We start from the raw sequence: 12,982 nt of genomic DNA on the forward strand, positions 1-12,982 counted from the left end.
GGGGGCTCGTCATCCTTTAACCTCTAGAAAATAAAACCTAGTAGCCTCCAAATTGGACTGTCTACTGCTTGAGCTGTTGGGCCCAGTATTGGGTTAGACCTAGAGTCCATCGGAAGGTACACTGGTACTTAGTCCGACTCTGCATATCAGCACCCTACAGGTGGAACATGTAGAACATGGACTTCATATTATGGATGTGTCCATCTGTTATATCACCATGTACATGGCAGTCTTGTCTCTTATCCTCCTTATTGAATTATCTTGTTAGTTTGGCCATTTGATGAAATATTTTGATCATCTATTCAGGTCATTTGGCTTACAATCCTTGGCAGATGTATGAATCCGAAATTGTAGTCCATCATAACCTCTCATGCATGACAAGTATCAGACAGGGGCTTTCATCTAAATTGGAAGACTATTGATAATGCCACCATCCATTAGCGGAACTTCAAAGCGAATTTATGGAACTGATCATTAAATAATCAACACTCATTTGTTTTCTCTTTTTTTTTGGGGGGGAGCGCAGATGCAGCAGCTGGAAAGACAAGTCATTGAAGCGAACCGCCGAGCAGAACAAGCGTACGAGCAGGTAATTGTCAAACTAACAATAGTCATCATATTGAACTGGAAAATCTTATAGAGAAGAGACAAGGCCTTTGTTGGAACCAATTACCCATCAGTATATTACATTTGTCTTATTCCACGGATATTTTCTATATTATTTTATTATGTTTTGTAGCTTTAAACTTTTATCCTATTTTTATTTTTTTAATTATATTATATTTTATATCTTTTTTATATACTTTATTATATTATAATTTATATATTATTGGCATTACAATACAAAAATTTGAAAAAAAAAATAATTATGACCTTTCAGTAAAACCAGGCTCTGTTATTAACATGTAAATGAGGAATCCGTATTGATGGTTGTGCCTTATCATGTGCGACACGCCACTCACCCAGTATTCTTTCCCACATTTTTATCAAAATATTGGAATGTTAAAGTGTTTTTTAAGTTTATATCAGAATGTCAAAGTGAGTTTTTACGTTTATGTACACATCACAACAAAAAATTCGAAATCGACCACAATTTGAGAAGTCTTAGTACGAAATCTGTAGATGACCTCATGCTGATATATAGGGGCAGATTTACTTACCCGGTCCATTCGCGATCCAGTGGCGCGTTCTCTGCGGTGCATTCAGGTCCGGCCGGGATTCATTAAGGTAGTTCCTCCGACGTCCACCAGGTGGCGCTGCTGCACTGAAGAGCATCGGAACGCACTCAAGTTCACCGGCCTATTCCTAGTGAAGGTACGTGCAAGCTCCGCGACACATTTTTTTTTTTAAATGCGGCGGTTTTTCCGAATCCGTCGGGTTTACGTTCGGCCACGCCCCCCGATATCCGTTGCGTGCATGCCAGCGCCGATGCGCCACAATCCGATCGCGTGCGCCAAAATTCCGGGGCAATTCAGGGAGAATCGGCGCAAATCGGAAATATTCGGGTAACATGTCGGCAAAACGCGCTTAGTAAATGACCCCCATAGACGCCTTTTTCCCATAACAAGGAAAGAGGTGCAAAACAGGGTCAAACAGTGGCTTTATGTGCTCCAAGTTCCCAAACCATCGTCATTATTCAGTGCAGATGTCAGTATTTCCTCTGGTTATATTGTGGTAGCGAGTATTTAAACGTTTAGGGCAAAGCGGTCATAAGAAGTGAAATATAGTAATTAGACCTCGGCTAACGACCATGCTAATAACTCTCCGTCTCCCAATGTTTATCTTTCTATGTGCAGCATAAGTTGGTAAATGTTTTAGTTTGCATGTAGGGCATTGCAATTACGGCTTAATAGGCTACATATGCATCCCACAGGGAAGACACTGGAATTGAGAAGCCTGCTATATGTGACTTTTGCCTTTAAAATATTGAATTGTATGAAAAGTTATGTTAAGGTTGAGTCACACAGGGCTAAAAATAGATAAGACATATTGTAAAGGGGGATATCATAGGAGGGAGGAACATGTATAGAAGAGAGGAGCATCTGTAAAAGGGAGGAGCATCAATAGATGGCGGAAGCATCTATTGAAGGGGGAGCATCTATAAAAGGGAGGAGCTGCTATAGAATAGAGGAGCATCTATATAAGGGAGGAGCATCTACAGAAGGAAGGAGCCTCTATAGAAGGGGGAAGCATCTATAGAAGGGAGGAAAATTTATAGAAGGGGGGAGAATCTATAGATGGCGAGAGCATCTGTAGAAGGGGGAAGCATCTATGGAAGGGGGGAGCTTCTATAGAAGGGAAGTGCATTTATAGAAGGGAGGAGCTGCTATAGAAGAGAGGAGCATCTATAGAAGGGAGGAGCCTTTATAGAGGGGGGGAATCTATAGAAGGGAGGAGCAGCTGTAGAAGGGGGAGCTTCTATAGAACGGATGAGCATCTATAGAAGGGAGAATCATCTGTAGAAGTGGGAAGCATCTATAAAAGGGAGGAACATCTACAGAAGGGGGAAGTATCTATAAAAACAAGGAGCATCCATAGAAGGGAGGAGCAGATTTTGCTGCAACGTATTTGATACTGCCATTAATTATATAATTGACTATGTAACTACATGTAATTTATCTGAGGGTCCACTAAAGTGCACTAATGCAAGTATTCTTTGGACTCTATGTGGCTGTATTACGTATGTACTATATACATAACTTTATGTTGTGGGCTATGTGTGTTATATGCAGTATCTGTCCACTATTATGAGGCGCAATTTTACGAGCCCTTTGCACCAGCACTTTGAAAGATGAGATTCTCCTCTTTACAGTGACACCAGAACCATAATTCTGGCTTCTACAGAACCCAAGATAGAGGCATCTGAAGTGATGCTCTCCTCCAACATTTAAAAGTGGCTCTTCTCAACCAAAAAGTGACTCATCTCAATTCATTTGCATATGATACAAAAAAAATTAACAAACGGTTGAGTTTTAACATACTATAACATGCTATAGTTTAGTGGTGAAAACCTGATGGCGGCGTCTCTATTTGATCAATGCATTTCATGCATGGTGTAAAAATAGTTCAGATTATTCTACAGTTTCTAAAGTTGTACAAAAAGAAATACAAAATAAAGTTAGCAAAACTATTCATCCTCCTTCATGCACGGAGCAACTTGTTGCATGTAATGAGATTAAAGACTCATTACCTATACATCATTAAATGGGTGTAGATAATTTTTTTGCAGTGTATTGCGATACATTCTGCATGAACCAGCACTCAGAATCTAATTTTTTTTATACACGTTATACATTAATGGAGAAGCTCCTTCACCTCATCCTAACCCTGGTATATAAAGTACACATGGATAGCAGATGCTTCGCTTCCATGACTAATTGTAATGGGACTCGGTGGCCCCTGTTACTCATCGGGCGCTGAGCTCCCTCCATGTGGCCAGGTGACTTCACACTTCATGTAAAGCAGTCAGGTGGAAGCATTTAACATCACAATGTATTCTACATTGAATATTCAGTGGATTATTTCACATGACTGAAATCGGAGAATGTGTCAAAATGTTTCTTGGGGAATATATAGTATTAAAGAAGATTGGGTCCCTTATAAGAGGGGTGAAATAAGTCTCCCATAAGAAGGCACCGCTGGGTCATGGGTTTTCCATAGATTCAGCCCACTTGAGCATATACAGGCTTTTTTACTAAGGGTCGCTGATTGCACTTTGGTCAAAATGTGCACCTTTTTTCGGGGATTGCACAGCTTTGACAGGTATTTAACTAGTGTCTGCGCCAGGATTTTGGCGCACGCGATCCTTTTTTTGGCACAGCTGCACTGGAGGAGAAGCCAAGAACAGTTTCGCGGAATCTTCATACAGGGTTTTGCTGTAATGTATAACTTTGGAGACACATATTGTACATCATATAGGAAGTTTATTTATAGTTATATAAACTAATAATGAGTTAGTGATCCAATGAACTAGGAATAAAAATTTTGCTTCCCTCCAAAGCTACAAGTACTAATATTATTATTAATTTATAGAGCACCATTAATTCCATGGGGCTGTACAATCAGTAATGGTTTCACATACATTACATTAAGATGAGAACAAATACAAGTACAAATACAAAACTGAAGAGATCTGGACCAAGTGGGAGGAGGACCCTGCCCATGAGGATTCACAATCTATATGGGAGGGGAGATGGAGACATGAGGTGAGGGAGCAGAGCAGTTGTTGTGTGTTGTAGGTGATCCTGAACAGGTGGGTTCTTGGGATTGGAAGGTGGGGGACTGTCTTGCACATTTTGGTAGAGAGTTCCAGAGTATGGGAGAAGCACAGGAGAAGCCCTGGATACGGTTGTGAAAAGGTAATAGAGTGAAGCAGAAGGTCCTTTGAGAAACACAGATTATGTGTGTGACGGTATTGGATGATTAGTTCAGTAAAATATGGAGAGGACAGGTTGTGGACGGATTGGTAAGTCATTATTAGTATGTTAAACTGAATTTGTTGTACAATGGGTAACCAATTGAGAGACTGGCAGAGAGGAGATGCAGAGGAGAAGCGAGGAGAGACATGGATTAGCTAGGCAGCAGAGTTAAAGGGGTTTTTTTCCCTGAAAGAAGTTAAGCCTTATCCACAGGACAGGGCCTAACTTGCTGATCAGTCGAGGTCTCAGTGATAAGACCCCCACAGAACATAAGAACGAGGTGTTCGATGGGGTTCCAGGTACCGCACGGTGCTTGGTGATCTCCCTCAGCTCCATAGAGATGAATGGAGCAGAGCGGGTAAGGACGGCCTTCTGCTCCATTAATCTCGGGGAGCGACGAGGGATCCGACAAAGGTACCTGGGACCCCATCAGACCACTTGTTCTCGTGATCTGTGGGGGTCTTAGACCCCCACCAATCAGCAAGTTAGGCTCTATCCTACCCCTTTAAGGATAGATTGGAGGGGTGTTAGAGAGTTAACAGGGAGACCACAAAGAAAAATTGAAGTAGTAATTTTTTAGACTCTGGATTGGGAAAGGGTCGAATAGATAGGGGCGGCAGGTTGTAGTAAGGGACTGTGAGGCTTGAAGTGTAAGGCAGAGTCAAAGATAACTCCAAGGTAGTGGGCTTTTAGGACTGGTAAGAGTGAAGAGCCATGGATTGTGACTGCTCGGCCTTGTGGGAGGGATGATTTAGTTGGAGGAAAGATTATTAGTTCCGTTTTGTCCATGTTGAGTTTTAGAAAACAGGAAGAGAAGAAGGATATGGCTGGAATTCTGGTAGTCTTATTAGTTATTTTTATCAACTCATTAAAGCACAATTCTAAAACACGAAAGTATATTTTGGTTCAACGTTGGTGGTTCGAGGAAGAGGGGTCTCTCAATTTGCAGCTTGGATCCACATGCGCTCAAAAAGGGTCCCTTATCCTTAAGTTGGGTCTTCAAAAATGCTTTTCCTCCATTCTTAGCAACTATACACAACCATGTTTTATTCAACCAAACATGCGCTTTCAATGGATGGAGGATTGTAAAACAAATTTAGAAACCCCATTAGTGACTTACCTGAACACTCCGGAGCAAACCACTTACTGCCTGGAATCAACAGAGCACATGAAGATGTCTAGGACAGTCCCAACATATGGAGTATGGTTGGATGATATGCAAACTATCTAAGGAGGTAGTAATTTAGTACTAAATTTAAGTTATCACTGAGCCCAGTATGAAGCAATTTTTTTTTTTGTTGAAAGACCAATTATGCTAAATGGTCAACAAACTTTGCACACATTTTTACTGGATTCTGAATATCAATACAGATAATCGCTTACTGAGGTTTCAGATTACATAGAAGTCTATGGAGGAGGGAGGAGAGAAGAGAGATTCAAAACAACTAGGTCTCGACCCAGTAGCACAGAGAGGACTGCAAATTCATAGACATTGGGGCAGATTTACTTACCCGGTCCTGTCGCGATCCCCGCTGTGCGTTGTCCGACGAGGATTCAGGTCTGTCGCGATTCACTAAGGTCGTGTGCCCAATATCCTGCATGTGTTGCTTCCACACTGAGGTCCACCGGAGTTCACCTTCTTCTTCCTGGTGCATGTAAGTGCTTGATCTTGCGACACAATTTAGTTTTTTAAATTCAGCGGTTTGTCCGAATCAGTCGGGTTGTCCGACGGCACGCCCCCAGATTTTTACCGATGCGCCACAATCCGATCGCGTGCGCCAAAAACCCGGGCCAATTCGTCGCAAAAAGGTAATATTCAGGAAACCCGACAGAATCACAGAATGCTGACCCTTAGTAAATGTGCCCCAGAGACTGCACAGAGAAGAACCTTTTAAAGAAGATGGTTACACATGGTGACTCCTAAAAAGTTTGTTGTTGAGCATCGACAAGATATAATGGAGGAGATCTCAATTATTTGCTTTACAGAGCAAACACACAGTAGCAGGATCTGTCCTTTCTCATGCCACTGCTGACAGCTCCTCGGACAATTAGTTATGGGATCGCTGAGTTCTGTAAACTTCTCCTCTCCACTGATAAACAATTAAGTGCATGTTTGAGGAATGTTACAGGACACAGACAACACACGCAGTGGACGCTTACTTTGACTTTAAAAGGATATATTTAGTTTTACTACGATGAGATTCTGATAAATAAATATAAGGCATTCAGGGGTATTTATCGACACGCTGGCAGATTTCCAGAGGAAGACTGGAATTTTACTGTCAGCCTTCGGTTCACTAATAAATCTTGGCGACTTCAGTGTAGGACATGAAACCCACAATGTAAACTTGTCATTATTATAGGAGTTAATAGTGACTTAAATACGTAATTCTCATCAATCATTGCAGTTACAGAGGACGCATTGTGGAACAAGGTACAATGTAGTTAACCTTCAATATGTAAAGTATAAATGTGGCAAATTAGGTCTAACTTTTTTGGTCTGCAGTTTCTAGACACACTTATGTGCTGCTATGGTTACAGACTACAAACAAACCCTGTGTAGTCTGATCTGGAAGTCATATGCTGTTTGATCAGTGCCTTACTAACCTAAAGAACATATATTATCTATGCAGTAATTTATGGAGCTCTAATACAATTTTTCTTTCTTACTTTGGAGCCAGGTTAAGATTTGTATAATGAGAAATATTAGCACTGTTCCTCTGTTGTCGCCATTGGAAGCAGCAGGGAGGACATTGTGATTGGGGCCAACTTTCATCAACTACAAGGAAATAGTAGCCACCTAATTGGGTGCTCATTTCCTCTTCCTCTGGGGTGCCATATTGGAATAGAGCCTGGGCCCACCGGAGGATCCTCTGATTCCCTGGTGGGCCAGTCCAGCACTGCAGAGATGTACTGAACAGTATTGGTTTGAATAAAATTAATGGAGTAGAACAAAAAACTTGCTATTGTCTCCAGCAGCTCCTGATTTGACCCACCTCACCATCTCCATAGACCTTTATGGGTACACGTAAAATGAAACATTACTGGGTTACACTTTGTCTTGTGCCACCAAGACAGACACAGCAGATATTTCAGAATAAATGTGTATTCCCATATTAATATGTATTCATGTCACATTTACTCAAAAGTGATTGATTTACGATTTTATCTTTTGTGTAGGTTCAGATTATGGAAGAAAAGCTGAAGGCTACTGACGTGCACCCCAGCGAATCTGAGATGAGATGGTACAAAAAGAGTCAAGAACTAGAAGTCTTAGTACAAGAGAAAGATGAAATTATTCAGTGCTTGGAGCAAGAGCTAGAAGAACAAGTGAGCGACACCCTCAGTATTATCAAGTTATGATATTTCTCCATAAATCCTTGAAATCTAATTTTCCTCTCTCTCTCTGTGTCTCTGTAGAAACAAATACGGATACAAGAAGCAAAAATTATAGAAGACAAAGCTGCAAAAATTAAAGATTGGGTGACGGGAAAGCTGAGAGAGGTGCGTGTCAGAATTATATTACAGGGTGGTGATACTCATCATCTCTACCCATTGAAGATGACCCCACTAATAAAGTACAAAAGGCTCATCCTAAAGCCACCATCTTGCTAATGCAAATTTCCTAATAAATACATAACGCATATTTAAAATTTTTGTTGCCATACTTTCTGGACCACTTCCTCCTCTTATCTTCTGTGAAATGGCCATACATTGCTTTGGTAGACTCCCTCGGCTCTAGGTTGGACCAGCCATCAATGTCATAGGCTTCCAGCAAGTATCTCCCTTATCTATCAAGTACTATTGTCTCAAGTGATTGAGTTATATTCTTGTGTCTTCTATGCTTGGCTTCTGGATAAATTTTAACAACTGCTCCATCTCTATTTCAGCTGGAAATTGAGAACCAAAATCTCAGACTCATCAACAAAAGTTATGGTGAAGAGATCATTTCCCTGCGTTCCAAATCACAGGGTAACAACCATCTTATTTCCATCGCTATCACCTCAATTTCTAAATAGATAAATTCAGATCTTTCCTTGCCTCAATACGGATACTAATGGACTTGTAGGTTGACATGACTATATTGTCGATTTGTTCTCGGTCTCATAGTTTATGATCCCAAATGTCAAAAGTATATGAGGAAATACAATAAAGCTTCATGCTTTATAGGAACTTTATAGGAGCTTTATTGGAAGCAGTCATAGGAACTCGTGAGGTGTATCGTTCCCTGAAATCATGGCGCATCCAATAGAGTTGGCCAATAAAATCTGTCAGAAAAATGTATACATATTAAACTGGAAGCATACAAAGGTACAAGTCTGTGGGTGCCCCTTATTGACCCGTATAGTTTGGAGGTTGTTTGCCATAAGAAGATAGCCATGGACATTAAGTATAAACCATTGAGAATTCAGTTTGTATCTGGTGATTATGGTAAATTTGGACCATGTTCCACCACTGATTTGGTTGGATTTTCAACAAAAATGTATAGAATTATTTGTTTACGGCCTATATAAGCTTCTATTTGTCACGTGAGGCTGAGTTCACATTTTGTTTTGCTATACCTTGTAAGGACACGTTGGGTGGATTCCAGATGTGCCCTTGCATCATATGTTTATACAGTAGGATACGTTATCTGGTGGTGACTCCTTCAACCCCCTGAATGTTTGGGGTAGGAGTGAACAACTGCAGCAGCATTTGATTGGCTGCTGCTGATGTACGTGGTGTTTCCCGACCAATTTGCTCATCGAGGTTGCATCTGCTCCCAAAACCTTCTACTGCCTCGGCTGAATGTATACGTCACTCAGCAGGATGTAGCATGATGGAAAGACGTAGTTTGCTACGTCTTTCCGTCCTGTCTATTTCAGCGGATGCGTCATACACTGGTCAGACGGAGGCAACAACTATGCCTCCGTCTGCCAGTATATGTGAATGGGTACACCTAGCGTACTCATCGGGAGCTTGACCAAAATTGTGTGAACCCAACTTTATAGCTATAAAATGATATGTTGACTCTTCCATCCATTTTGATATACTGATAGAAGTCGACAGCAATTTGTAAAAATAGTAAAATTTTATTCAAAGTCCAAAATGTATGGATGTTAGTGTCTCAAATTCAAACAGGTGTTACACAGACGGTATATCTTTATTATCTCTTTTTAGTTTTTCAGTCTATAAAAATGTGTCTGTGCTTTTTTTTGCTTACATAAATAGCAGAATATAGTTAGTATTCCTGATTAATGCTTTCTGAAATGTCAATATATTTTATGTTATCTATAGATACAAAAAGTAAGAAGTCTCCAGTGTGCTCCACACCAAAGCAAGGCGAGGGTCAACGTTTGAGCGGCCTCACTTTTGGGTGCTTTCAAAACCGAGCAAAAAGTCCACAGCAGGACTCAAAAAGAGAGGAGAATGGCAAGTTACCCAATGATGCTAATGGCCACAATGAGGGTAAGGCCTAAATTGCCTAAATTGTTCCTTTGTAAAGAATGTTCAATCCTGTATCATGTTCACATGCAGATAATATCACTATATTTGAACTCTATCAATAGATAACAGTAAAGAGAAGTCACCCACAAGTCCCCAGTGGCAAGAAATCATGTCAGCCCAAACATCATTGGCACAAAATATTGCTTCCATGGAAAGACCTGGAAAGGGAAGGGAGGGATCACATATCCCCAGTATTACTGTAAGTGACTGGAGCTCTGAAGAAGACATAAAGAAATCTCATGATAGCAGATGTGCATCTAGACTGTCCAGCCAAACCTCAGAAGAAGGAAACCCAAGCAGAAGACGAGGGAGTGACACATATCTAACAGCTTCAGAAGAAAGCAACTCTACCTGTGAGGATGATAATCTGGGGTCACCTATCAGTGACCCAGTTCAACTCTATTCGTTGCACAAAGGACTTCAAAAAAGTCAAAATTTTGGAGGCAAAAAATATTTCACATTCGCAAGTCAAAGGTCAAAACAGAACAGTCCTTCTGATGACCTCAGCTCCAAATCTCAGCTTCATGATTCCAACTACTCTTTCTCCTCCAGTGATGCCACCACCCCAAACCAAGCATCTACCCCAACCACGTCGTCTAAGATCTCTAACTCTACAATGTCTGGACCTCAATCTTCTACACCCAAAGATTTGGCAACCAATCTACCATCACCCAAACAACGAACTCCTAATATATTAAATCTAAATGCATCTATGGCCAAGAAGCACCTAAGTCAACCTCAGATGAGTTCAGACAGAATGTTTGGTAAGGACAGGAATGCGATAAGCATGGTTAAGCCATACCGACCACAGGAGACTGACATTGACTTGGTGGATGAGCAAGCTGCTAACATCTTGCAAAAGATGGATACAGGATATGTTGAAGGCTTATTTTCATATGATGCTCCACAGAACCATACTACAAATCAGAATAATTTATGTTCTCCAGAGAAGATCACATGCTCAAAACCCCCTACTCCTCCCTTACATCGATTTCCTTCTTGGGTAATTATTTTTTTCTCTTCTGAGTAAGTTAACATTTTTCTGGTAGTAATGTCAATTTGTGTCCTATACTATGTATACAGTGGGGCAGATTTACTTACCCGGTCCATTCGCGATCCAGCTGCGCGTTCTCTGCGGTGGATTCGGGTTGAAGTTCCCCGAGGCCCGCCGGAATGCACTGAAGTACATCTGCCTATTCCTAGTAAAGGTAAGTGCGAGTCCCGTGACACTTTTTTTTTTTTTTAAATGCGGCGGTTTTTCCGAATCCGTCAGGTTTTCGTTTGGCCATGCCCCTCGATTTCCGTCGCATGCATGTCAGCACCGATGCGCCACAATCCGATCGCGTGCGCCAAAATCCCGGGGCAATTCGGGAAAAATCGGCGCAAATCAGAAATATTCGGGTAACACATCGGGAAAATGCGAATCGGGCCCTTAGTAAATGACCCCCAGTGTCTTTTGTGTCTTATCACAATTAAGAAATTGATGACCTATCCATGGGATATCAGATTGATGAGGGTCCTTCTCTCTTAAAAATCTGCCGATCAGTTCTTCGCGGTCCACAGTCCAAGTCCTCTGTAAATAAATCTCCATTCACTGGGAAATTCATCTGAGCTTCTATTCAATGGGAACGTAGGTGCCGTTTCTGGCTCTGGCCACTACACAGAGAATGGAGCTAGACTTCCAATCTTCTGTTCTAGAAGAAAAAACACTTATTTCCATAACTCCTATAGGTTCTAATAAAGAGCAACCATATGCAAAAGACTCTTGTCTCTAGGACTGAACCCATTTAATGTACAACTACCAGCACATAGATACCTACTGACCAACTTTAAGTGCATGTTTTCACCAATATTTACTATCAATAACTGTCATGTTATCCAACAGGAAAATCGGATATATGCCATTGCAAAATCGGGTATGAGAATGTCAGAAGTTTCAGTGGATCCTAACATTAAGAGTAAGTTTCTAGTAAAAACCGTGGCATCCAGCTCATTTGTGTGTCCATGAGATTTACTCCATCCACCCATTAAAAGGATATGGTCCCTGGCAGTTTGTATGGGGATTGGCTCATATCAGCCAAAAGGGGTGGTAACCTTAAATTTGCTCTAATGGTGGCTCTGTGTGCTCTATATAAAAAAGTTACCACCCCCTTGGCTAATATTAAAGCACTTCACATATGACCTTCTGGGGTATATCTGTTGAAGATCTAACAGATTTTTAGATCTAAAAAAAAATTCTATGGAAAAAAATTTAAAATATATTGACATGAAAATATAGTAATGTCTTTTTCATCAAGGGATATCTTTGATTTTACTTTTTGTCTTTAGGTATCTCAACGGCATCATGCCCCACATCTGGGGTCTACACATCTCTCATATACAAAAATCTGAGCACACCCGTCTATACTACATTGAAAGGGGTAAGAAATTAGATCAATTTTACTTTTAATAAAGTCTGGAGTTTTTAAAAAAGTTTTTGTAGATAAATGTTTCCAAGATGTATCATTGGTGACCTTATGGAACCCCCACTGAATAAAGTTCTGCTCTGTTTACTGGGATCACTGGGATGTTAATTCAAATACATTGCAACCACTTTGTTGGAGTCTGTAGCGTTGGCCTCACTGTTAAAACCTTGATTGTCAATGTGCAGTATATCACAAAAAAATGAATAACATGGGTTTTATTTATAATAATTTCATGAGACTTTAATTTACTGTATTTTAACATTTAGAAGGCCACGCAGATAAGCACTAGTCCCTTGGAAGACTCATCCGGATCTGAGGAGGAGTTGAGCTCAAGGTCGAGTTCTAGAACATCTGAGTCAGACTGTCGCAATCAAAGTGAAGCCGGAAGTCCTCGGGCTTTGAAAAGAGGCAAGTACTTGGTCAATAAGGTTCATAGGAATATTAAAGTTTGTAACAAATAATAACATTAAAATCTTATTATTTTTATGAAAGATGGCACCATTGTAAGACTTTCGACCCCATCATTGGAGTTGGACACTCAACTTGGTAGCTCCATTGTAGAAACTGCTGGAAATCAATTGTGCCCCTTGCAGTCTATTGCAAACCTTACTT

The 12,982-nt window shown here is 40.7% G+C and overlaps 1 protein-coding gene across 1 annotated transcript in view; it reads left to right on the forward strand.

Annotated features, from left to right (window-relative positions):
* Positions 1–12,982, forward strand: part of PLEKHH2 (pleckstrin homology, MyTH4 and FERM domain containing H2) — an 89,675-nt gene that overhangs the window by 43,195 nt on the left and 33,498 nt on the right. Inside the window, exons 3-11 of the mRNA XM_072140260.1 lie at positions 527–589; positions 7,599–7,748; positions 7,839–7,922; positions 8,309–8,390; positions 9,696–9,866; positions 9,968–10,908; positions 11,791–11,863; positions 12,234–12,325; positions 12,637–12,778. Coding sequence (XP_071996361.1) covers positions 527–589; positions 7,599–7,748; positions 7,839–7,922; positions 8,309–8,390; positions 9,696–9,866; positions 9,968–10,908; positions 11,791–11,863; positions 12,234–12,325; positions 12,637–12,778 — 1,798 coding nt within the window. The remainder of the gene's footprint in view (positions 1–526; positions 590–7,598; positions 7,749–7,838; positions 7,923–8,308; positions 8,391–9,695; positions 9,867–9,967; positions 10,909–11,790; positions 11,864–12,233; positions 12,326–12,636; positions 12,779–12,982) is intronic.

This window comes from Engystomops pustulosus, chromosome 3 (genome assembly GCF_040894005.1).
Source record: "Engystomops pustulosus chromosome 3, aEngPut4.maternal, whole genome shotgun sequence".
Classification (NCBI taxonomy): Eukaryota; Metazoa; Chordata; class Amphibia; order Anura; family Leptodactylidae; genus Engystomops; species Engystomops pustulosus.